We start from the raw sequence: 24840 nt of genomic DNA on the forward strand, positions 1-24840 counted from the left end.
AAGCACTCCCCAAGCCCCACGCCTCACCCACCAGAGACCAACTCATCTAAATTGTTCTTTTCCCCAGCCAAAACTACACCAGACTTTGATCTTAACTTTGGTAACAGTTTGAGGGTGATGAACGTAGCTTCTTGACGTAGCTAATGTTTGTGAAAAAAACAAAAGAAATAAATAAGCAAACACCCAGCCGCAGACTGCATTGTCTCACTGTGGTGGATGCTTACAGCGGCTGTGGTGAGGATGACAAACCGGGGTGGCCAGCGGTGCTGCCAGGGCAGCTGGCCAGGGCGCCGTGGGCAGGGCTGTGGGGTCAGCGAGGGGCTGGGTGGGCACCCACCCTGCAGACACCCCCCCAGCCTGCAGGCACCCCTCCTAGCCTGTAGTATCACAGCAAACACTAACAGGCTCCTCAGATCTCCAGGTCATCACAGTGGTCCGATGTGCTTGCCTAGGAATTCTTTTAGAAAGGCATGGGGTTAATGGCTCTTAATTCCCTCTGGCAGAGCTAAAGTCCTGTTCTGCCCTCTGCCTGGCTTCCTACCTGACCTCAGGCAGGTCCCTCCATCCGCCCAGACCCTGGGCAAGGAGCTGCCCCAACACACACCATGGCTGGTGCAATGGGGCTGTCAACCCAGTGGGGACAGTCAGCCCCTAACAGACCCATGACACTGGGTGCAAAACTTTTGGGAAGGGCTCTTTTAATTATTCCTGAATCAAGACAAGCTTCCTAACTGGGAAAAGAAAAACTCTTGCTGGAGATAAGCTGCTGAAGCAGTGTTTTGCTTGTAGGAGCAGAGAGAAGGGGTATGCTCCTCACTTCCTCTGCAAGCTTTAAGAGCACGCAGAACACTGTTTGCAAGATAATTTGATGGTCACAGGGGACTGGGTTTTATTCCTGAAATGAAAGCTAGCTATTAAACATCACTTAAAGAACAAAATAAAAATAAAACAGCAATTTCTTTTTTTTTTTATTCTCTCCCTATCATCATCATTAACCTTCTATCTGCATAATATCCCTTTGCCAAGGATCTTCAAATAAGTAATAAAATTTTAGTACTTAAACCTTATCAGTGCTCTGGAAGGGGGTATTCTTCTCATTTCAGAGAGAGGGAAACCAAGGCACAAAGAACTGAAATGACCTGCTCAAAGTCACACTGGAAATTGTTAGTCGAGCCAGGAATAGATTCCCCGAGCCCTGAACCCCGGGAGGCAGTGCGCCTGCAGGTATGCTGCTCTTACAGCCCAATTAGCTTTTATGGAAACGTTTAAGGAAACATTTCTTTTCACAGACTCTGCCTGCTAATTTACTCCCAAGCTTTGTCATCCATGAGCAAAAGTGTCTTAGTTTTAGGCTGTTGCGGAGCAACTCAGCCCCTTCCCTTGCTTGAGACAAATGTGCTTTCAGCAAGTACAGATCTGACAACACAGAGCACCCCACTACACGCTGGTTAAAAAAGGGCTGGAAGAGGTTTTTCTGTGGGTCCCTGCCTACTAATGAAGTCTGATTGCAGAGACTTTGTCAAAGCAAAGCACTTTGCACAGAGACACAATCACGGGGACCACCAAGGCTCTGGGTGCAGTGGCACGCTTTGCTTTCCAGCACGCTGCCCTGCTTAGGGCTGCTCAGTCGGTGGGGCACAGCTGATTTTCCACCCAGATCCTCAATGCCCCAGGGCCTGCCTTTGCAGGAGCCAGCAGGGAAAGGTAGGCAGGGGCAGAAAGGATGGCATAAGGCGGGCACGGCACAGGGAAAAAGCAGACCAGACCTTGTTTGTTTTCCATCACACTCTGCTGAGAAACAGTTAATAGGTTGCAAGGTTTCCACCCTTCCAGGACAGAGCCTTTTCCTCCCCTTTCGAGTGCCCCCTGCCTTCCTCCTCCAGCGACTGGGAAGCTGTGACTGCTCTACACCGCTGACACCTCGGCTGCTCTGGAAACCCATGAACTGTTTGAGAAAGGTCAGCTGGCAGCCGCTGCATCCAGCATCCCTTCTCCTGCCTTCCCAGCCCAGCTAGCCTTGGGCAGTGCAGGAGCCCCCTCTGTAGGCAAGACCCACACTTACCAGCATCCCCTGCTTCTTGACGTGTTTTTCCAGCAGCACCCCCTTCTTAGTCCACCCCAACCCAAGCCCCCACCATGGGGGTACCAACATGAGGCACTTGGGCCAGGGGAGAGCAGCAGCACAGGGCTCCACGCCAGCCGGGGATGGGGTCTCTGCTCCACTGCTCGTTAATAGCTGGCCCCGTTACACACGACACGAACCGAGGCTGGACATCCAGCAGGACAGCAGATCTGCCATCAAAACAACCGATGTCTTGCCAGCTTGCTGTTGGCAAAATAAAACAAGCACGCCTCTGTACGGCTCTGGGCTTTGGTATGTCTCCTTGGTCCAGAGCTGCCCTCTCTCCAGCCTCTGCGAAGCAGTCACCTACTTTTCTCTGGTCTCTTGCCAAACCCGAGCTCCCCAGTGCTGCACAAGCACTTTCCCAGCCTGTGTTACGGGGGCCTTGGTGCACTCCTTTCCTTCACAGTACAACAGAAGGAAATCATCCACCCCCAGTGCTTCTTCTCCATCCTCTCTCCCGCACCTCCTCATCCCACCACCACACATCATCCAGGCGAGGATCCCCAGCACAGCCACAGCTCCCTCACACCACAGACTTAAACCCAGCTCTCCTTCAAAGCAACTTCATTTGGGCCACTAGCTATGCTCCAAAATCCCCCTCCAGACACTTGCTGGGGCCAGCAGCGAATTAGGGCAGATGAATACCAGACTGGAAGTAACAGAGGCAAAATTCCTGCCTGGATGCAAACAAGCTCTGTCCTTCCCAAAAGAGGAGTCTTTCTGGGGGTGGGAGGTTAGCAGCTGAGTCAATAGCTTCTGGCAGTTGTTATCAGCCACTACTCCTACAAAACAGTTTGACCACAGCTTTTAAGAAAATGTGAATTTGCCCGAGTTTACTGCTCTCTGTCCTCACCAGTTACAGTGCCTCCTCAGAGATGCTCAGCCTGCGCTCACTACATCATTTTTTTTAATTTTTTTTTTTTTTTTTAACACAGCCAGCCCTTCCACATTGCTCCTACTCAGCTGAACATCCAGCGAATTTACCAGCAGCCTCATAAGGATTTGCTAACCTGGAAGAACCACCCCTCATTCTGGATGGTCTCTAATTGGGAGAAACACTCTTACCCACTCCTGGACCCCTTCGTATGAAGCCCCAAGACATGCTGTCACTCACAAACACGTGCCCCATGACAAATGGGGGGGGAAGACAAAATTAGAAAGGAAGATTGAGATATGAAGCCAATTCGTAGGCACCCTGAAATAACTTGATTTCTCCAGTGTCCTGGGAGCACTTCTGTCCAAGATGTAACATTACTCATTTTCATTTGGAAAAGTTTCAGCATGTAACAAAAATATCTCAGGCTCAGTAATGAGGCAAGAAATCATGCTTACGTAGCCGAACAAGTAACATCACTCAACTTTCCTGTCCTTGTGGCAGAAGAAAAATGATTGGAGAATAAATTAATCCTAATAAATGTAGGATTCTGATCAGGCGTACATAACCAGGAGTGCGTCCGCAGGATGAGCAATTGATGAAGTCATTGCTTGAAAGGTGCCTTGATGCAATTAGTCACTTGTGAAACACGCAGCAGAGGAGAAAATCCCGCTCCTTTTGTTAAGGAGCATGAAAATGCTCCATGCGTTGGAGTGATTTATGGGTTACAGTGCAGTAAAATTAGAGTGTGCAGCAATTAGGGTCGTTCTCTCAGAGATGAAAGGCTGGGGGGAGATGAGTGAAAGGATGGACAGGATGCAGAAGGGCCAGATGAAGGCAAAATGCCAACACAACATTTCTGTGCTGTTGATTTTTAACAGGGATTATTTCCCCTTTGCACAAATCATTGCTGGGGGGAAAGCGGGCTTCACATGTAAAATTGGTGCCGCTGAAGATGAATCAAGTCGTTAATCACCATCATAAGTATCCGTAATTAGAGCTGCCGCAAGTCACAGGAGCAAGAGTCAAAGGCTCTAACAGGATTATGGACAGATCTAGATTGTTTTATGACTAATATTAGCAGATAAAGGGAATCTACCACGTGCTCGAGGAGGCCAGCTGATGAGCACGGGAGGCAGGGAGGAAGGCATTTCCCATCCCCTATTCTGCTACCCGGCTTCCGTGGCCACTCTACCACCTGCCCCCCGCTGTACACACAGAGGGGAGGGCAGAGGTTCACCCCAGCACCCTGCTTCTGGGGTACTCCGGGGGACAAGACCCTTCCTGCAGGCACAGCAGCACCCAGGATACAGGATCAGCCCACGGCTGCAAGCTGACGGGAGCTGGCTGACCCGGCCGTGCCAAAGCAGCATCAGTCCCAGCATGTTCCCAACAAACACACCAGCTGTTTGCAGCTGGAGGACACAGGCAGATGCCGAGCAGCCGACCCTCACGGTGCACAGCTGGGGTGAGCAAGGAGCGCCTGTCCAGCTACCCACTATCCCAGCCTTACCCGGATGAACAGCGTGGATTTCCTGCATCCCTCCCATCACAGGCCATCTCTGGCTCACACGTTCCTTTCCCCAGCCCTGATCCCAACAAGCCCTGCCATGCCTCTCTGCAGCTGCCTGCTTCCAGGACAGGAGGGAGCAGGGAGGTTGGGAGCTGGGGCCAAGCAGAGCAGGCACCAAAAGTCCTCCCGGCCCCCCCAGGAGGGGAACACGCAGCCTCTCTCTAGGTCTAGGGGCCCCAGCACCCAATTTTAAACAGCTGTTGCTGCTTCCCTGAGCTTATCCTTGAGGACTGGAAAAGGACTGGGAGCTTTCACAGAAAGCTCCTGAGCTTAAATAAGGAGACAAGGGTCTCATGCCTTTGTCCCCAGAAAGCAGGGTGCCGAGATGGGGCTGTGCTGCCTGACATCATCCTGGGGGTGTCTGGCAGAGGAAGCTACATCAGCTGCAGGACTACAGAAGGACCCGAGCAAAGTCAGGATGCCGAGGGGGAACAGTCCCCACAGGGTCTGGCACACCCCATGACACCCTGGGATGGCCACCTCCCCATCCATGAGAGCTGTGCACTAGGATAGGGCAGACCCAATGGCTTCTTTGATGTCTGAGGGCCACCGTCACTCCTGCGCAGTCCCTGGTCCCTAGCAGGACAGGCATATTCACCTGGGTTTGACACTCTCCATCTACCAAGACGACACCAAGCTTTTTCTAGAGGAACTGGAAACTGAGATCTGAAAATAACCTGCAGCCAAGTGTGAACTTTTGAGGCTTGAGAGCACCAAGCACTGTAAATATTAGCTGTACATGAACTTAGACCCCTTGCTCTTAACTGGCTCTTCTGGATTTAGAGTCCACACACAATTTTTGGCCGTTACTGCTGAGCCACCTCCATTTTCCCAGGCCACACAATGAAGTTGGTGAGATCTATCAGTTCCCACAGATGATAGCAGAGGATAAAGGAAAGCCAAGCATTATCTGTAGTTGTGTACAAGCTCTCCTCTCACAGCACAGCCATGCTGCTACCACCTGCACTCCTGCCCTCACTGTCCTTGTGAGTGTGCCATGAAGTGGGAGATTGAGAGCATGGTCCCTCAGCATTCCTGACTCCACTGTCAGCCCAAGCAGGAGTTCAGGACCAGCACCAGGGAAACAAAGAGTGAGCTTCATTAAAGCCAGCAAACTGACCTAGCTGCATAGGGCCATAGGTCTCTCTGGAGTGTAAATTCAGGTCTTCTCAGTGGGGGTAATGCTCATATTGGTGAGGCCAGGCCCAAGGACAGCCCAGCCAGGGATGGCAGAATGACTGTATGAGCCTGGCTGCTGTGTAGGCAGAGCCACTGCCACGCTCTGAGCTCCAGTGAGCTATTTCCTATCCCAGTGTCACCCTATTTCATCATGGTGAGTCATCAGACCACCACGAAAAACCTCAGGACCTTGCTTCTGTAGTCATGATCAGAAACTTCCTTTATTAAAAATTAATGACCATCCCCTATCTGTCATCTCACTGTTAATAAAAAGAAAAGAGGGCTGGAAGGAGCGCTGCAGACCAGTGCCTGGAGCCAGGCTCGGATCAGCAGAACTTGTGTCCAGCAACACCGCAGAGCCGCTCCAGGACACAGCATGCAGGAACGGGAGGAGGTATTAACCCCCACACCAAACGGGTCTGTGGCAGAAATGTGGCAGGCTTCCCTTCTCCAGTACCCTTCAGGATGCTGCTTCAGTGCAGCAACCCTAATCAGGACAGCTCCAAAACACTCATTGGGTCACAGGGACAAGCTCATCTCACAGGCTCTGACTGGCCCCAGCCTGACATCCTTCCTCAAATACATCTCTCACATGGGACGGATGAAAGCATGCACTTAAATGCTTACTGGTCTAAGTGATGCCTGCTGGGATCTATCAACCCCTTCTCCACAACTGGCACGACATGGGCTAGCAAGGGAGGAAGATCTTATTTGGTCCAAAAAACACCAGTTCAGAATATGAAGCTTTTTCTATCCCAGGGTTCTCAGAGACATGATGCCCATTTGAAAAGTGATGCTCTTTCCTCTGCAAATCAGCCCCAGGTAAGCACCACCCACCCCTCTGTCCAGCAAAGGAGAGATTGTGGTCCTGTTCCCTAGAAGAGCAGGATTACAGGGGTGGAAAGAGTTCAGAGGCTGTTGCTCCCAGCAAAGACCAAGTCAACCTGATGCTGAGATAAGACCGCTCCTTGACCCCATCACACAGACCCAATCAGTGGGAACCCAGCAGGGAAACCCTGCAGAATATCCACACTATCCCCCATAACCCAAACTAGCCACAGCAGTATTTCCTATTATGTCTCCATAACCTAATCTGACCCCCTCTAGGGTCTCCAGATTAATATCTGAGAAAGCTTCCAAGTCCAATCTCCCAATTACAGGGAGGAAAGGTTTATCCTATCTAAACAGCATGAAATGTAACCTAGACCCAGTTGTCCCCTCACTCCTAAGAGCCAGATCTCAATCCCTAGCAAGCTGAACAAACTGGGAAGGAGTCACTGGGGAGATAAGGAGAGTCTCTCCCTGCTGTTGTATCATATGAAACCTGCAGGAGCAGCAGCTATTTTAATTGGCAAATCCCCTGACTCAAGGTTTAATCCCCCTCTGTTTTCACTTAACTTCCCCCATGTTGCTTCAGTGTGAGGAACAGATGATACACCCCACTTTGAGCCACTGCCCACCACGGGGAGCTCCCATCATCTTTGGGAAGGAGGCAGGGGACTGTGGTCCTCAGGACACACAGCGTACATAGCCCATCTTGGGAGATGCAGGGATGAAGGGCTGGTACCACCATGTGCCATTAACACAGACGTGCCTGAAGAACGGTGTGGGTTAGAGCAGCCCCAGTGCCGGCAGGGCAGAGCAGGCAATGGACAGACCACAGCCCAGAATCACCCCGATGTCCCCAAAGTCCCTCCTGCACCGCGGCTGAGAGGTTTCAAACAGGACAGAGTAGGCTGTCCCAAGGCAGCCTCTGTCCTCCTTGGATCCCTTCTCCATCCATATTTCCTTCCAGAGAAGCACAGAGGGATGCCGTCTAACATTTTGGATTGTATTTCAGCCACCTGAAAAAGCTGAATGCATGGGAAACCTCAACAGCAGCCAGAGGACTGGAAAGCAAATGAGATCCGTCCAGGATCTCATCTCAGGCTTTGGCTAGAATGAGAGGAACATGCAAAATCTCCAGGAAGATTCTAACCTGGCAGGGAATCTCAGCCTGGGTGTCATTCAAAGCCTATCCAAAGGGAAGACCCTGTACTTTGTGCAGCAAGCATACCCAAGTTCCCAACCAGAGCAGGGTTGTTGCATCCGTGAATGTCCCACAGCCTAAATTTTCCAAGTAGCTCAGGGCTGCATTGCCAAGCACCAGCTTTGCAAACACAGACTGAGCCTCCCTCCAAATCCCAGCCACAATTTATTGATTAGAAAAGCCTGTCTAGTCAATAAAGGCTTCTATGAAAAAGTTCCACTGAACTACACTCACATGCCATGATCCGTCCACCTGCGTTAGCAGCCTTTGCTTTTGATGTTTTTTGACAAGATGGATTTGTGGCCTTGACTTTTCCAGATCAGGAGAAACTTAATCCTAGAAGATAAAATTACAGACCAGTAAAAGTCTCCATGGCTGGCCTTGTTAACTGCCGTGTGAGAAGTTCAGAGCCTTCCTTGCTAGAAGAGAGCATCTACAGCTGTCCTTTGCCTTGAGAGAGGGAGCTCTGAGCAGACAGCACAAAGCTCTTGGCAAACACTGTGCTCTTAAAGTGCATGACACACTCACGGCACCATCCAGGCTCCTCCGTCCTCCGCAGTCAGCAGGGAAGGGGCAGACAGTCCCAGCTCTCCACCTATTAAGTGATTTGGGGAAAAGCAAAGATAATGCCCAGTTCTGTCCCAAAGGTGTCTGGGCAGATAAAAGTGAAAAAACCTGGAACAACCAGATGGAAATGTGAATTAATGAAATACTTCAGCAACTGGCTCAACCATAACTGAGAGCTGAGAACCCTCCACCTCCCTTCTGCTTTCCAGGATACAAAAATGACACTGGTAGGTGGAAATAACTACAGCTGTCCCAGCGGGAGAGAAATCAGTGCTTCACAGCACTGAGGGATAGCCAAAACTAAGCACTGGCTTGGTGCTATTACACAACATAACCCAGGAAACAGCTTCCAAAAACTTGACCTTTTCTTCAAAGACTTATTTTTGAATCATCTTTCCCTTTTCTAACAAGTGAAGCGGATTCAGCACTCAAGAAGGGCACTCTGGGTGTTGAAAACATCTTTACTGGTGCACTAGATCCAGGAGAGGCAGCAGCAATGACAGCTTCTACACAGCAGCCCTGCCCTGGCCATGCTCCCGCACGCAGGTGTTCCCAGATGAAGTTCTGCTGCATTTTCATTCCCAGCACTTAAGTGAGCTAGTCTTCACCAAGCCGTGGCTGTGATCATCAACCCCCCACCCATGGAGAAACAAGCCAAGATCCACCAGGCAGATCACCAGAGAACAAGCAAGCAGAGACAACCAAGCAGCGAGTTTAACACCGGCAATGGCAGGTCACCAGCTCCTGACCACTGCCAGGTCCTCCTCTACTTCGGTATGATGTTCAAGGAGCACTTTTGAACACAAGTCGAACATGCAGATGCTCCCTGAAAGAGCCACCTATCCCTCCCAGGCTGAGCACTAACCTTCCTGACCACAGCATCACTGCGCTGAGCAGTGGTCTGGTACCATACGTAGGGAGAGCAGAAAAAACACTCTCCTGCAACCAGTGGGGACTGTGGTCTCTTTTCCAAGTTTCTGTCCGTGATCCACCAGCTGCAGAGCCTACGTACCCTGGGCCAACTTACAAATGAAAAATAATAAAAAAATGGCATCTCTATTAATACAGGTGTGATAGCTCACTCTCCAGAGCACACTTTGACTCCTCAGGGCTTTAGAGAGGCAGTCAATACCACTCCAGATCATTAGCATCTTTAGCCACAACTGGTTTAAACACTCAGGCTTTAACATCTTCCACACTTCATTGTCATGAATTAAAACTCTGGATGTTCATGTATTTACCCAACTCCTGGCTGGACCTCAAACTTCTACAGGTTTCTAAGGGCAGCGTCAGCTCCTACTACTCTCTCTGGTGCCCAGCCCGTCTGGAAGTCAGAACTCTAAAGATGATTACGGCATGTACTAGGAGTGCAACCTAGTTGTATGGTGATTGCATCAACTCCTTACCGACAGGCACAGGATTTGTTCTGGCCAGATTGTTTTCTCTGTTCTTCCAGCCTATCACTGGCTTTTGCGTGACAGCAGTGGCACAGCTTGCACACAAGAAGGTGTGCTGGAAGTGATGGTTGCCATAGCTATGTCTGTGCAGCCCCGGCCATCCAGACACATCAGAATGATGCTCTGTAGAACAGGGTTAAGTTACAAGATACTCTTTTGCCTCAATTTGGAAAGCAACTTGCAAGCGTACAAAATGCTAAGCCTTCTGGTCTGACCTCTTTCACTTTCTTTTATAGACATAATATGTACTGGAAGACTCCTCTCAGAACAGCATTGCTCCAGAGAAGCCTGTGACACTGGCGCAGTGACACGCACAGATTTTATATAACCATACCCTCAATTTCTGTACACCATTCTACCCAGTTTATTCTCCAGACACCTCCCCAGCTAACCTGCTAGCTCTTCTCCACGCCACAGCCCTGTATTTAGAGGGCCCTGGTATACCAGAGGGGTCCAACCAAGCTGCCAGAATCTGCATTCTCCTGCTCAGAGAGCTACATGATCTTCAAGAAGCTCATTCAGCAGGCTGTGCGCCTGTGCTCCTTTCTTTGAGGATTACAAGCTGTTCTGGATGACAGCTACTTCTTACGAACGTGATCACTGCCTAGCCAAAGAGATCCAGGAACAGCCAGGATCCCTCAAAGTCATGAGAAATAACAAAGCTTGGGAGTCTCTGCTCAGAGCTCACCCGTCTTTCTGGGACATGGCATCTCGTGACCAACAGCAGCACTGCCGTATAAAATCAGATGAGCAGTGTACTTTTCTTGTGCACTTTATTCAGCTAATACCCTACAATAGCCTCAGCTACACTGACTCAGCTGTTGACACATACCAAGGTGTAGGAGCAGTACCACAGAAAGGGAAGGAAACCATGCAGAACAGGGCAGAGGATGATGGGCTGGGAGGCAGATAGATCCTCACAATCCGTTCGTGATCTGCTAGCAGCAACACAGAGCAAGTGGCATGTTGTGGCAGCGTCACATTCACACCGTCACCCTCAACCATAGTGACAGTAAGTGACACTTCATTTCTCTGCACCTTCCCAGTTCTACCCACGTTGATACTGAAGCGCAAGCAGGAGGAGATGGCTTCACGCTCACAGAGCGCAGCTACTGCATGTGCTTTGCTCGGGTACAGGGCTGACCACCCTGGTGGTGGGGAACTACTGGGAGGTGCAGGGTGGTGCCACCATCAGCTCATGGGTCCTGACAGAGGAGCCGGTGCAGGGCAGAGTACAAAGCTGGGGGCATCCAGGACCTGCACCCCTCTCTGCCCTCAGAGGCGAGTACTATTCGATGCCAAGGGTCTTGTGTTGAGGTTAACTCATTGCCCAGCTCTTGTTCCCTCAGGGAAGGCATTTTATCTCCGTCTTGGGTTTTTTCCCCCCCCTTGTCTGCACAGCAAGGGAGAGCTCACTCCTACCCCAGAGCGTGCAAGGTCTGACTTATCACCAGCAAAGTACTTTGAGATATTCTCACAGCTCACACACTCAAATCGCCACCTCCCCAGGCCCACCCCCATCCTGTGCCAGGGCAGTGGCAGCCACCCCCAAGCCCCCTACAGATGTGTGCTCAGAGACCCAGCAGCAAACAGAGACGTGGGCATGAGGGGAAGAAAACTGCACCAGGGAGAAGAACACTGAGAGAAGGACTGAGGAGATCTCAGAGCTACAAAGCATTGCAGCAGCCACACGGCTACCACCCCAGGAGCAACACAGTCCCCTGCCAAGCCCACAGACCCCATCCATCACACAGTGAAAGTCTAGCCCCTCGTTCTCCTCCAGCCATCCCCAGCCCTGCTATGTACATGCTACAAACACATTCAAAACGCTTTTTTTACTTTTAAACCTTGCACTTTGCATGCTCACAGCAGCCACCCCAACCTGCACCTGGCCGCGGGTGGGTCTGACCTCCCAAGTGGGCCCCAGAGATGGTCCAGGTGGTTTTAAACCAGGTACAGGTCTGCTCGTCCCCACCCGAGGATCTCACCCTTCCTCTTTTGGAAGAGGCCACCCACCTCAGCTCCTCGGTTCCTAACCCTACAACCAGGGCAAGGAGCCTTCTGTCCTTCCACCCATCACGGGCTGGAGGGCGCAGCGCTCCCCATGCAGGACCATCTCAGGATGCAGGGCACAGCTCAGCCAGGGGACCTGCTGAGCCAGGGCCACCACAACCAGCAACAGCAAAACCCCAGGTCCCCCACCCGGCACAGGCAGGGACACGGCCTGGCTACGGCAACCAGAACCAAGACATAAAAAGCACTTTGCGCCACGGTCATGTTATCCCCTTGTCCCTCCCCCGCATCCCCTTTGGAGCTTCTTAACTTCAGAAACCTTCCTCTAGAGGAGTGTTGGAGTGACAGAAAACATTTTCCAAGCCTAATATCAGTTCCAGATGTTCACAGCCATTTCAGTTTGTACCTCACCCTGTAAAACACATTTCTCCCTCTCCCTCTCTCAAGTGCAGCGCCTGCTTCGTCCATGACATAATGCGCTGGCGGGCTTGGCCATGCACACACACACACATGCTTGCACCCTCTTCGAGAGCCCCATGTTCAAACAAAGAGCATCACTCAACTACAAAGCCGTCGCACACATGGAGTTATGAGTAATTTCCACAAGTTTTAATAAACAGTTTGGGATGTAATTGCTCTCCGTCTTCTCCGCTGGCTCCCGAGTGGAGAGCCGCTCGCTCCCCACGCGCTGGTGTTGAAAGCATGGTTTGTTTCGCACACAAGTTCACCTCCTATTAGCCTCAGATGGTCCAAGGGCTATGTTTTTCTAAGCACCAGTAATAAGCCTCTTTAAAAAGCACATACAGCCAGGGGCAGCTGCCCCATGTGAGCTCCTGGCTCCTCCTGCCCCATGCCGCAGCATCACCACCCCGCACAGAGCCTGGCAGGGAGCAGAGGGGATGCACACCAGACCAGCCTCAAAACTCTCTCCTGACTCTGCTCCAAGAAGAGGAGCAAATATTCTCTGGCTCAAGGGAAAAGCTACATCTTCCAGTTGCAAAGCAAGGAGGCAGTCGAGGAGTTTTGCAATGGGGAGAGACTGGAGGCTTTTGTGGGGGCAGGAGGAAGGCAGGGGCCAGGTACCACCTAGCTTGTCATGGGGCTGAAGAGCCGGTTGGAACAGCTCTAGCCCCAGTCCAGCACCAGAAATTCCAACAAGAAATGGCTAAAACTGCAATAAAACTAAACTTCCCCCTACAAGCACAAATAACCCATACATTTAAACTCAAGAGACCCAAGGGATGAATGGCAGCAGGCTCCAGAGCCCTCCAACCTTGCAGGACCTTCCCAGCCCAATAGTGCCACACTCTGCAAGCACCCATGGTGCACCTCCAGCAATGGCAGCAGCCTGCTCTTACCTGCCAGCAGCCAGGAGACTGATGGGGAAGGAAGACCTGCCAATACCCATCAAAAGCCACCCAAATTTCATATCCTGCACACACCCCTCCCAGGGTTGAATGAATGTTTTTGTGGATGCTGCTTGGATGTAATGGAGATGTGGTGCAGCACGATGGGTGGGCGATGGTGGTGAGGGGACACCCGTGGTAGGATTTTTGGCTGGGTGAAGCATGGTACCAAGCAAAGCCTTAGAGAGATGCAGCAATCAGCATCTCTGTACCTATGCAAGGTATTTGCAAGAATCAAGTCATCTGGCATTAGAGGCCTGTAGGGTAAGAAAGGAACGAAGGCAGGAATGTTGTTTGGTTATAAACAGCATAGAAAAAAGGGAAAGGTTTAGGATTGGCTTTTCTCTTTAATTGTTAATGGGGTCATTCTGTCCCAAACAGTCCCCCAGAGCAGGGAGAAGGGAGGGCAGCTCCCCACAATGAATTCAATCACCTGTCAAACACATGGCAGTCATAAAAGGAAAATAATAATAATAATCTGTATTTCCTACTCTGGCTGCCAGGCAAAGATCCAGCCACTTCAAAGGAGAAACCCCATGTTTCCCCGGTCTGGCCTCACCTGACTGATGTGTGAGCAATCTGGAATCCCCATCCAAAACAAAGCCCCTCCTTTGGTGGCTTGTTTTCCTTCTCCATTACTGGAGGGTGCCCCTCCAAGATAAAGAACAAGCCTTCTTCCACGCCGGGAAACTAGAAACATAACCCAGGGGCCATGGCCACATCAGGCAGCTCTGGAAGTGGATGCTGGCAAGGTATAGGAGAAAGCTCCTGAGGGACAGGGCTGTTGTACAAGCCAGGAACCAGACCTCCTTCTCACAGGGGTCTCCACAAACAGCCAGGTCCCCCCAGGATGTAGGTCTCTGGCTCTCTCCAGCAGGAAAAGTGCAGCTCGCGTAGGACAAAGTTTTTAAGGGCAAAAACTTCCCTGTGGCTGTGAGGTGGAGCAGTTTGCTCTGTGGCAGTTCATGGGAGCAGAGGGCTTGGCTCAGGGGGTCTTAAATTAGTGAGGAGAAGAAAAAGCCACCACCACAAGCTAAGAAAGCTTCCGACCAAGATCTAACAACTGCCTGCATGCAACTCCCGATCCAGCTCTGAATGATCTTCCTGAGATGGCCTTCCAACAGGGACACACAGACATGTCTCACCAGGATGCCCAGGCAGCAGGGGAGCAGCAAGGTCCCCTGCAGTGCCAGCCCTGTCCCTACCCTCAGCCTGGCTCCTTGTCCTTGCAGCAGCCCGGAACACACATGCTTTGCATAAGCTGACCAGACTCCACCTCAGAACAAATGAGGGTTTTAATCACCCAAAGCAGTAGCAGCTGCAGAGCTTTGCTCCAATGGTGGGTAGAAACCTTATTCCTATGTTTCCTTACCTAGAGACAGCTGAAATTAGATATTGCCAGCACCTGGGGGAAGGAGCCTTCACACAAAGCTAAACCTTTGCTCCGGTCAACAACACTGGCTGCCCCTGACACACAACACGATCTTCTTAAACTACATCCAAAATCCTCAAGCAAAAAACAGTATGAGGTTTTGCCTGGCTTTCCATGCAGCAGTAGCATCACTCAAGGTCTCCAGTGCTATTTTCTGAAATACATCATTGATTCACCCAAATCAAATCCCATCCTTCACATCCCTACACCTTGCCCAGCAGCTCCTGGAGCATGGCTTAAATTGCTGACAAAGCCTTTGCAAAGCACAGGGCACTCAGCCCAAGCCTGAGCTGGGAACCAAACTCCAACTCGGGAGAGTTTCAGGCTCCCCTAGAGAAGTTTTGTGCTGCTTAAATGATCTCCCTTAATACCGTAGACTTAAGTCACTTCAATAGGTGCACAAAGCAACTTAGAAGTGTCCTTTCAAAGGCTGGCAGGTAATGCAGTACTCACTGGAACTGAGCAGTAAAGCCCTCAAGTTGTTGAGGGCTGAACTTCCTCCCACACCCACCATCCTGCAGCATATTTCAGACTAATCAGGTCAAACAGTCACTTCAGTCAGAAACTTCAACTCATGGTTCTCCTACCCAAAAAAGGCAAATAATTTCTTCCTGCCACACTGCATTTTTGCATTTCTCCTTCCACTTAAACACCCGTGTCTGCAGAAGCCTTCAGAAACCTCTCCTGAACAAAGCAGTTTTGATACCTCATACAACACCTTGGCTTTATGCATCATTCTCCACAACAGCAGCAGCTCCCAACCAGGCAGAGCACAGGACACATCACCGCGCACACTTTGCACCAAGGAGAACTTGCCCTCAGCAGTTGCACCCACCTGTGTAGAGGTCCGTGTCTGTGTACTCATCCACCTTCTTGTGCTGCAGAACATAGTCGGACACCTTCGTCCCAATGGCAGGCTGCACGTCCAGCCACTCCAGGGAGACCACGGTGCTGGAGGGCTCCACGTTGGGGGAGAGCCGCAGACTGGGCAGGAGACAGGAAAGAAACCAAATAAGACATCAGCTCTCCTTCTGGGGAGGAACCCCCCTCTACAAGCAGCACAGCCCCAGCTCACGCTTATACACAGGAACGTGCACACAGACCCACAAAGACAGACAGCACAAGGGGAAAGCAGCAGGTAAGTGCAGAACAACTTCCAGTTGAAGATCGGTTAGGTTCAGCCTACTGCAGAACGTGTCCTTACCTCCCAGTGCTCCTGGTAAAGCCCAGGTCATGCAACCACAGGAACCCAAACACTCTATCTAAAGGAACCTTCATCTCCTGGGAGAACTACTAAGCTTCAGCAGCCCCAGAAGGACCCAAGGACTAGCTGCCCAGGAACACAAAAGGAAGAGGAGGATCCAGCTTAACCTTTATGCAACCCAGCTGGGCTGAATCTGCAGGAGGGGGAGGGTCTAGTCTGCATCACCAGTGAGCAAAGGCAAAGGCGGGTGGGAGGGAGCAAAGGGGCAGCTGTGGTTGTGAATTTACCCAGCTGCAAATGGGCAAGCCTCTGATGGGTGTGAGCGACAGCCAAAGCAGGGGCAGCTGTGCAGGAGTCCTGCCCGGGTCAGGGACGATGAGGGTAGGTGTGAAGGCAGAGCAACTTTGTGCTCCTGGCCATGCTGGTGCAAAGGTGTCAGCTCTCTTTGCGCTCAGATAAATGACAATACAAAGTATGGGGCTATGAAGGGTCTGGTTCCAAACATATGAGTGTCTTTGTTGAACTTGGGATGGGAAACAAATCCCCTCCAAGGATATTGGCTCGCTAAGAAGGTGTTCTGCTCCTTGTGGCTCACTGGAGCCAGTCTTCCTGCCTTCTCAGCTAATTACCCATCAGTTTGCTCCTGATTTGCTCTTGTTCTGACAAGCCACAATGAATTGCACCGTAATTCCATTTCTTTCAGCATTTGAAATCCCATTCTACAACCCCTGCTAATCAGGTGATGAAAATCTATAAGGAAACCTTCCAGGGCCACAGCCGGAGCCAGGATATCCTAAAGGCATCAGTCACATAGTGAGGAGTGCTAGACTGTGGCCCCGGGGCTTGAAGATGAGAGGAAGGAGATGCCCATGGCCTGAGCCTGCAGGAAAGGGGCTGGGGGCTGGGGCCGTGACCTGCGGGAGGGGCTCGCACCGATACGTACACAGGTGGAGGGAGAGGGCTGCAGTTCGGGAGTCCATTCTCATCGAAGGCGTTGAGGTCACACCTGCACCAGTCTTCGATAACATCGCCTTTCCCCGAGCACCAGTATGAGCTCATCAGGGCTCCCTTGAAAGCCTGACATGAGAACAAAAAGCATGAACACATGTGCTAAAGACTCGGTGAAATCCGGCCAGTGGCTCAGCCACATGGTGCTGAGCATCAGGGGTGCGGGATCAGGGAACATGGGGGGTCGCCCCAGCTCTGCATGGACCTGGGCAAGTCCCTTCACCTCCCTGTGCTTTAGCTCTCGCTGCGGAGTGATGCTGGTTCACCCCTGGGTGCTGCCTTTGGCATGGGGATGGGGAGGGTCTGCACGATCCTGCAAAAGGGCTCTCCTGTGACAGAGGGCAGCTGCCTGAAGACACACAAACATAAGCCTGTCTGTGACACTGGACAGCATACAGAGCCCCCTCACACTGCTGCTGTGCACAGTGAAACCCTTCCACATGCCCATCCCATAGCTGGTTTTGTCCCTACTAAGAATTAATTCCTTCATCCCCAATAACACAGACCGCTCCCATCCTTCTCATGGGTTCATTATTCATGTAAGCTGCACTCCTGCAAGCAAACTGCTGCTTTATTCACTTGCATAAGGAATACTCAGAAGCAAAAGAGCAGTATCTGGAAGAATACAATCCTGTAAAATACTTGCAGGGTGTTCCCCAGCCGGGCAGCGTCCCCAGCCTGACCAGGAGCCCTCCCGACCGCTCCTAATGGTGCCAATGCATCCCCAGAAAGACACCCATTCATCTGCTGGGGTATGAGACTGAAACACTTTGAATTCCCAAAGCCTTCAAGGTCTCACCTTGTGCTATCTTCCCTGTGCTCATCCTGCAGCTTGGGGTGCTCGACGTTGGTCCCCATGCTGTAGGACAGGGCGCCCCTTCCTCTGTACCCTGCTGTAGTTTGGACCGCGTGGATTTACCATGGTTTCTCACACCACCCTTTGCCTGTCACACCTAATCAAACCTTCAGCCTGGAAGACAGCATCTCACCCTGCACACACCCGGCCAATATTCAACCCAACGCTGCGCAGCCACACACCCTGCTAGAATAATCGTAACACCAAAACTTCGTCCACCAAAACAAACGTCCTTGTAATGCTTTTGACCTTTTAAAAGGTACATTTCAGGCTTGAAAATCCTTCATGGGTCCTCATGCATGTGCAGCAGCCTCGGTACCAGCCCCTGCACAGCCCAGCTCGAAGCAGCACTATTCCACCCTTTCCAAGCTGCCTGCGGAAGCCTGGCCCGGGTGATACTGCCCGCACTGCCAGGTTACGCCTTAAAGATAAAAACGTGCCCTTTGAGGACAGAGATGGCTCCAGCAGCTTCGGCATTTAGCAGAAAACTCTAGGAAAAGCGCCATCCCGGGGAGGTTTCTGAAAAGAGGAGGTATAAATAGAGCCTGACGTCAGGGCTCCCATTGTCCGGGGTTTTGTCACTCCCCCCAAACACCCCGAGCACCTTTAACAAGGCGCCTCGAGGCTCTCATGTCTGAAACATTTTCTGCTTCCAGGCATTTACAAAATCGGACTGTTCCAGACAAAAAAAAAAAAAAAAAAAAAAGGGAAGGAAAAAACATGAGAAAGAAAGAAAATGTGACGTTATTTTACTTGTTGTTTAGAATGTAATTGAAGCACTGGGCTGGAAAGGGCATTGCAAGCAACGAAGAGCAGGGAAGACAGAGAGGAGTGGAAGGGCTGTGCAGGATAGAAACAGAAAATGATGTGCATAGATGGATGAGGAGGCATGTTCTCTCCCTAGGAAGCAGGATAAATATGTATGTTGTAGGTACATGTGTGCACAGACATGCACTGTGGGCAAAGACAGATGTCGGGTGATCCCTGGAAGAGCTGCACTGTCACCCCTCAGCACTGCTCCACTGTCACCCTTCCCCAGCCCTGACAACCGCTGCTCTGCATGCTCCCTCCCTGGCCCCTAACCCAGCTGCTCCCTGCACATCCCCAATGCAGGGAAGAAATCCCACCCACCCCATGCATGCCCTTTAGCCAAATCCAATAGTCAATTCCTTCCTTTTATTTTCTTTTTTCTGCCGGTGAGCGCAAGGCTGGATGAGCAATCCCCTCTGCTCTGCCTGCCCAGCCTCACATACATTTTAATTAGATCCTGCAGGTAGCCAGCCATCATCTGCCTTGTGTCAGCCTTCACACAAACGAGGTTAGCTAATCGATGCGTCCTTCAATTGCACTCATTAAGGTGAGCACACCTACGCGCACTAACTGGGTTAGCATGGTCAGCCCCCAGTGCTGGCCACTGCCTCCCTCCAGGACTCACCTTCTCTTGCTTTCCAGTGGGATTTCGAGCCAGAGGTTTCCAGGATTTTGCCCTCGGTGCCAGGGAGTGTGTGTCAGAGAGTGGGGAAGTGGCAAGAGCAAACTGATGACAAGGAAACAGGTAAGATCATGCAGAAGAAGGGATGATGCTCCCCACACAAAGATGTTCACCATCACTTTAAGAGGCCCTAAACCCTCCGTGGGGACAGTCAATTGATCCACAGAAACTACAGGAGAAATGGATGGTCTCTGAGCTTTGAGGACTCTGTGGTCCTCCCAGCCCAGAAGCCAGGTACAGCTTTTGCTGTAGCTCACACAGAGCCCACCCTTCCTTCCCTCGGCTCCCCCAGCCTGCCCCAGGCTCCAGCTGCAACGGCAGAGGCTGCTCTCTGGTCCTGGCAGAGATCAGCAGTTGAAGTCACCTTCTCTGCAAAGGTGATAGCTTTAACCAGCCCAGCCCCAAAGGCACACTGCAGGCTCCTCCACCCGTGGCAACCACGTGAAAACCTCTCCTTCCCTTTCTCCTTCCGACAGCACAGCCTGGGAGCTATGGGACTGCTCACACAAACCCAGGGGAATGGCAGCTGCCACCCAAACCAGGAGCCCAACGGCAAGGGAAGACCAAGAGTAATGGACAAAGGATGCAGCAAAGGTGCCAAGACCCATCCCATGGGCAGCTGCAGCCTTTGGGAGAGCTTCAGGTGGGAATGCACAGGGACTTCCCTGGTCTGGTGGCTAAGGACCACCTTCCCCTCCTGCCTTGGAGTGGGCACCTCCACATCTCGTGTCCTTTCCTGATGCCATGCTTGGAATGTGCAGCAACTGCTCTCCTCCCTGCCAGGAGACAACACGTACAACAAGATGACCATCTCCAACACGATCATCTCCACATCGGATGTTTCACTGTGGTGGTTACACCAAGCTAGCAAGCTGGGGAAACCCAACAGGGTCTTCAAGCATGAAAGGCTCCCTAGGAGCAGCCTTGCCTCCTGGAGACGGTAGAGTGGCCCCTGATGTGCCGTCCTGTGCTTGCCAACCATTCCCCAGGATCTCAACGCCCCTCTGTGCCCTAAGGCAATTTTATCTTTCATTTAAAAGTATCCAAATTGTATTGTTTCCCTGTGAGTCAGCCCATTTAGTTTATGTCCTTCAGTGCCAGAGGGGAAATTTATGAGATGAGAAACTGGCTCAAAACGTTTATTTTCTAGATGACGAGTCATGCCATTAGACATATAGCATTATGAATCATAGGAACAGCATCTAATTTGCTCTTAAAGGTATAATAGGTCTGACTCCCCACACCCATACATTGGATTGATAGCTCCCCCATAGGATGGCTAGTTCATTTGTTTTGACACGAGCAAGACTTACAGGACCATAAAGTCCCATCTTACCATAAGTTAAGCCTATTCATAAAAAAAATATTAGGGAAACGAATGATCAGCTAAGCACATTTATCCTACACTTGATTGCATATGGATCTTTCTCCTGTTGTTATTTGTGCTCAGGGGGAGGCCATTTGGTCCCATTTTATGGCTTAGACACTCTGCAACAGAATATTGAAGAACATTTCCTTTGTCCTCTGTTAGACCTGGCTGATGGAGGGAGAAGCATTAAGTTATTTCTAACCGTAGGTTTTCTGTTGACATCCCCAGAGAGGTAAATTATAGGACATGAAGGAACCTTTCAGATCAGCATTTGCAGGACTCGGCACGCACCACAGGGGCTGGTGTTTCCAGATGGGATCCGGGAAAAGGCACGTGTTGGGTGCTTATTTGTGAATATCTGGTCTTTTCCATGGCTGACAGGGATACAAAAATCTGGCTCAACTGTTTCTTTGAGTCTAGGTTTCTTTGTAGTTGCTATGCACACCTCAGTTTCTCGAAAAATTAAAAAGGAAATACAGGGAGATAAAAATACCAACCACAGATGAGCACAGACAGAGATGCGCCAGAGATAGCGAAGGTGATCTAGAAGCTGGAAGTTTGGTACATTTGGGGTCTTGTACTGGTTTCCCTGGTCTATGCTTGCTTGTTTGTTATTGTTGTTCTCAATGCAGAAGGAAAGCAAGAAGAGTAGAAGCAGGTTGGGTCATGCCAGTGGACACACTCAGTCCCTTGTCCAGGGATAGAGCAGCCAACACAGACATTCTGTCCCTTCCTATTTGTGGGATGGAGATGGTGCCTGCACACCACCACCACCTTCCCTCACGTGCAGGCAGGTGCCAGCAGAGGAGGCAGAGGGCTGCTTGGCGTGGCACAGTCCTGTTCTGCTTACCAGCAAATCCAGTCACCCAGCGCTGCCACCCCATACAGTGCCTGCCACAACAGTGCCATTGCCTGGAGCTCCTGGACACTGCCATGCTCCACGCAGTCTGTAGACAGCAATACTGACTGTTCATCAAGGGAAAGAGTATGCGAGGCAGGCTCCAGCAGGGATTTCACAGGCTGAACAGGATGCCATCATGATGATAAGGGTGGCTGGAGGAAAAGCTTTCCATGCCCTTACAGTCATGCTCAGTGCTGTTCATAGAAGATGAATACTGCTCCTTAGTCTAGACATCTCTAGAAGGAGAGGGGAGAAGGGGGGGGGGGGGGGGGGGGGGAGAAGGAAAAAAAAAAAAAAAAAAAAAAAAAAAAAAAAAAGAGAGACCAAAAAAGGGAGGAAAACTAAGGATTTCCCAGGCCAGAGACTCTTTCCAGGATCATGCAGTTCACGTCTGAAAGTCTGCTCCAGGTTCACAGCAAAGGAGGATGAAGTTTCCCTACTGCTGTTGGCAGGTGATCTCATCTTGTGCTGCTCACACCCTCCCTGCCTCCGGTTGCCTGTCCATGGGGAGCAGGATCACCAGCACTTCATCCTGGGAAGGCACATCAGCGGTTTGCCGGAAAGGTCAGGGTGCTGGAAGGGACCCAGGGTGGGCAGCATCCTGGTTTGTGTTATTTATGGGATCCAAGGGAGCAGCAGAGGACACGGTAAAACCTGGCAGCAGGGGAAATAAAAGCCTTTGCACTGCAGCGAGAGTCCTGTCCTGGGGAACCGGCTCTGCTTTCACACTTCGGCTACAAAGCTCCCCATTATAACACGGTGGGGCGGTTACAATGCAGCTATTCTTCCCCTGGTAAGGCGAGTCGGATGTGGGCTCAAGCTGCAGCAGGATGCTCAAGTGCGCAAGGAGGAGGACAAGGGCCAATTAGCAGATATTAAAACAAAGCAAAACCAAATAAACCCACCCACACACCCCAGACCAAAACAAAAAAGTTCACCTCAACAATACAAATGCTGTCCCCGTTCGCCCTGACTCACTTTCAGTTTTGGCAGTGGAAAAACAAATCCCTGGCACTGGCTCTCCACCTTCAGAGGCTGCTCCGGGAAGCTGTGTAGGCGCAGGGAGGATTGCGGTCCTCCAGCAGCTCTGCCATCGGGTGCTGTATGGGGCCCAGAGTGAGCCCATGGCCTCGCCGACACCTTTTGCCCTGTCTCCACAGCACCCTGCAAAACTTCACCCTCCTCCTGCCGGGCCCAGATGGGCAGGGGACACGAGGAGAACCAGCCCTGAGACACAGGGCTATGGGAAGGGCCCAGATATCCAGCCTTCAGAGTGGGGTTCAAGGGGTACGGCCAAACTCTTCCCCGAGAAAGGAGCCCCAGCTTGGCTTCTCCAGCCTCTGCCTCAATCCCCCTGTCCCTCCTCCTCAGGCTCACGTTTCTCAAAGTCCTGCTCAATCCTAGGACTGATCTCCTCCAGGCACATCTCTGGTCTCTACTGACTGCGGTTTGCTTCCCTAATGGGCTGAACCCGGATGGCAGCATGGACAATGTTCACCCAGCAGAGTCAGGGGCTCCTCTCCAGGCACGCTCACAACTTCAAAGCCAGCAGCAGATCTCATGCTGCAGGAGCACAGGGTCTCGAGGCACCAGCACCAGGATCCTGTATTTCTCAGATGTGTTCTTTTCCATCTACCCTGCCCTTTGAGGGCAATGTCAACACCAAACCAGGGGGTCACAGCACCAGTGATACACTTGGCCACTTCAGCTCCTCGCCCAGGGGCTGGGGAGCCCCAATGGTGTGCCCAGTCTGCACAAACCAGGGCTGGCTCAGGTGGGCTGCCCTGACGGACGGATGGCACTGGAGGTACGAGGGATGTGATTCACCCCGTTGTGGGCCCTTTAGACCATCCATCCTGGTAATGCAGGGTTGGTATAAATGTATAGAAGGGCTCCAAGTACACAGCCAGGGCATGGCTCCATCACACTGTGCCTTACAACAACGAATGCAAGACAACCTTGACCCCGAGACCTGAGCAAGGATCACCAACGGAAGACTTCAAAACTGGCTAAACTTTGTACTTCTGCTGAAATACAGCTATTGGAGAAAGTGAGCTGCAAGGGCATGGAGATCAGCTGGGCCCAGGAGGAAAAGAGACACCAGCTTGTGCAGCTCCCTCAGAAATTGCCACCACCACTTTGTCATCATCTGTGCAAGCAGCTAGCCTGCTCTGGGGGGAGGAAGGACACATGCTCCATCCTGCATCTTCAGAGAGAGCTGAGGGTAGGTGGTTTGAAGGATGAAGGATGGGATGGGTGAAAGAAATGCTTTCTCCTCTCTTTGCTCCTGCTTGCCTCCTGGTCCATGATAACTCAGCTGCCCACATGGCCAGGCTCGAGTGGTCACTGGAGCCGGCACAGCACTCCGCTGGGACACAAGCTCACTGCCTGCAGCTCCCCTGGTCCTCACTCCCAGCACCCTGGCCAAGGCCACCCTGGGGACACTGCAGTGGTCAGCGGTGGCCACGTTCTGCACAGCAATAGATGGCCCCTTGGGGCCAGCAGGTGCTCACAGGCAAGGGGTGGGTAGGAGTGACGGGGAATTTTCCTCCAGCCTCGAGAGCTGCCGTCCCAGCCAGTGAGGCCGCAGGGGCTCTGCAGACCTCCGGCATGCAGGCACTGCTGGCACAAGCACACTGGGGTCCACGCACAGGCAGCGAAGCAGCTCTGGCTGAGAGTGCTGCCAGGGTCCCAGCCACACGCCAGCTCCTGCGGGGGCTGACGGGGCCGGCAGAGCAGGAACGTGCCCCCCAGCACACTGCTATGCCGCGGGCTGGGTTGCATGTGCTGTGAGGTTGTTGCTGCAGGAAAATGCTGAGATTACTCAATTTTTGAATTAAATCAAGGTCCTAGGGGTCTTCTAAAAATCCAGGCTCCAGGTCCATTTGTCTCCTTAAATACAAACAACAGGGGTTTGAGTTCATTTCCCACCAGGGGTGAGACTGATCTCTCCTGCTCCCCTTCCCCGCACCTCTCTCACCACACCACCCTCTAAGCACTTCTGCAGCTGGCCAAGCTGCTCTGCGGGAGTGGCTTTTGTGTTCATTTTGGGCTTTTTAGGGGGAAAGGAACAGACAACAAACAGGAGGGGAACACACTGCCTGCCCCTTTCCTCCCCACTGCTGGCCATGGCTGCCCTGTGGCTCCAGCCATGCACACATGCATCCCTGTCAAAGGTGCTCCTGAGTGCACCGACTCTTCCAGGTCTCGGTGCCACTCCCCGGGCCAGTGCTGGCAGTGGGAGGGATGGGGGAAGCAGGGCAATCCCAGCTCCTCCCGGTGCCTCTCAGGGTTGGCTGCCTGCAGCCCAGCCAGGAGGCGTGGAGGTTTGCAGAACGTGCAAACGTGGGGTCTT

General features: G+C 51.8%; 1 protein-coding gene across 1 annotated transcript in view; it reads right to left on the reverse strand.

The window, feature by feature from the left end:
- Positions 1-24840, reverse strand: part of ASTN2 (astrotactin 2) — a 353993-nt gene that overhangs the window by 73498 nt on the left and 255655 nt on the right. Inside the window, exons 18-19 of the mRNA XM_055720179.1 lie at positions 16803-16936; positions 15491-15639 (exon numbers count right to left, since the gene is read on the reverse strand). Of these exons, the coding sequence (XP_055576154.1) occupies positions 15491-15639; positions 16803-16936 (283 nt within the window). The remainder of the gene's footprint in view (positions 1-15490; positions 15640-16802; positions 16937-24840) is intronic.

This window comes from Falco cherrug, chromosome 9, assembly GCF_023634085.1.
Source record: "Falco cherrug isolate bFalChe1 chromosome 9, bFalChe1.pri, whole genome shotgun sequence".
Lineage (NCBI taxonomy): Eukaryota > Metazoa > Chordata > Aves > Falconiformes > Falconidae > Falco > Falco cherrug.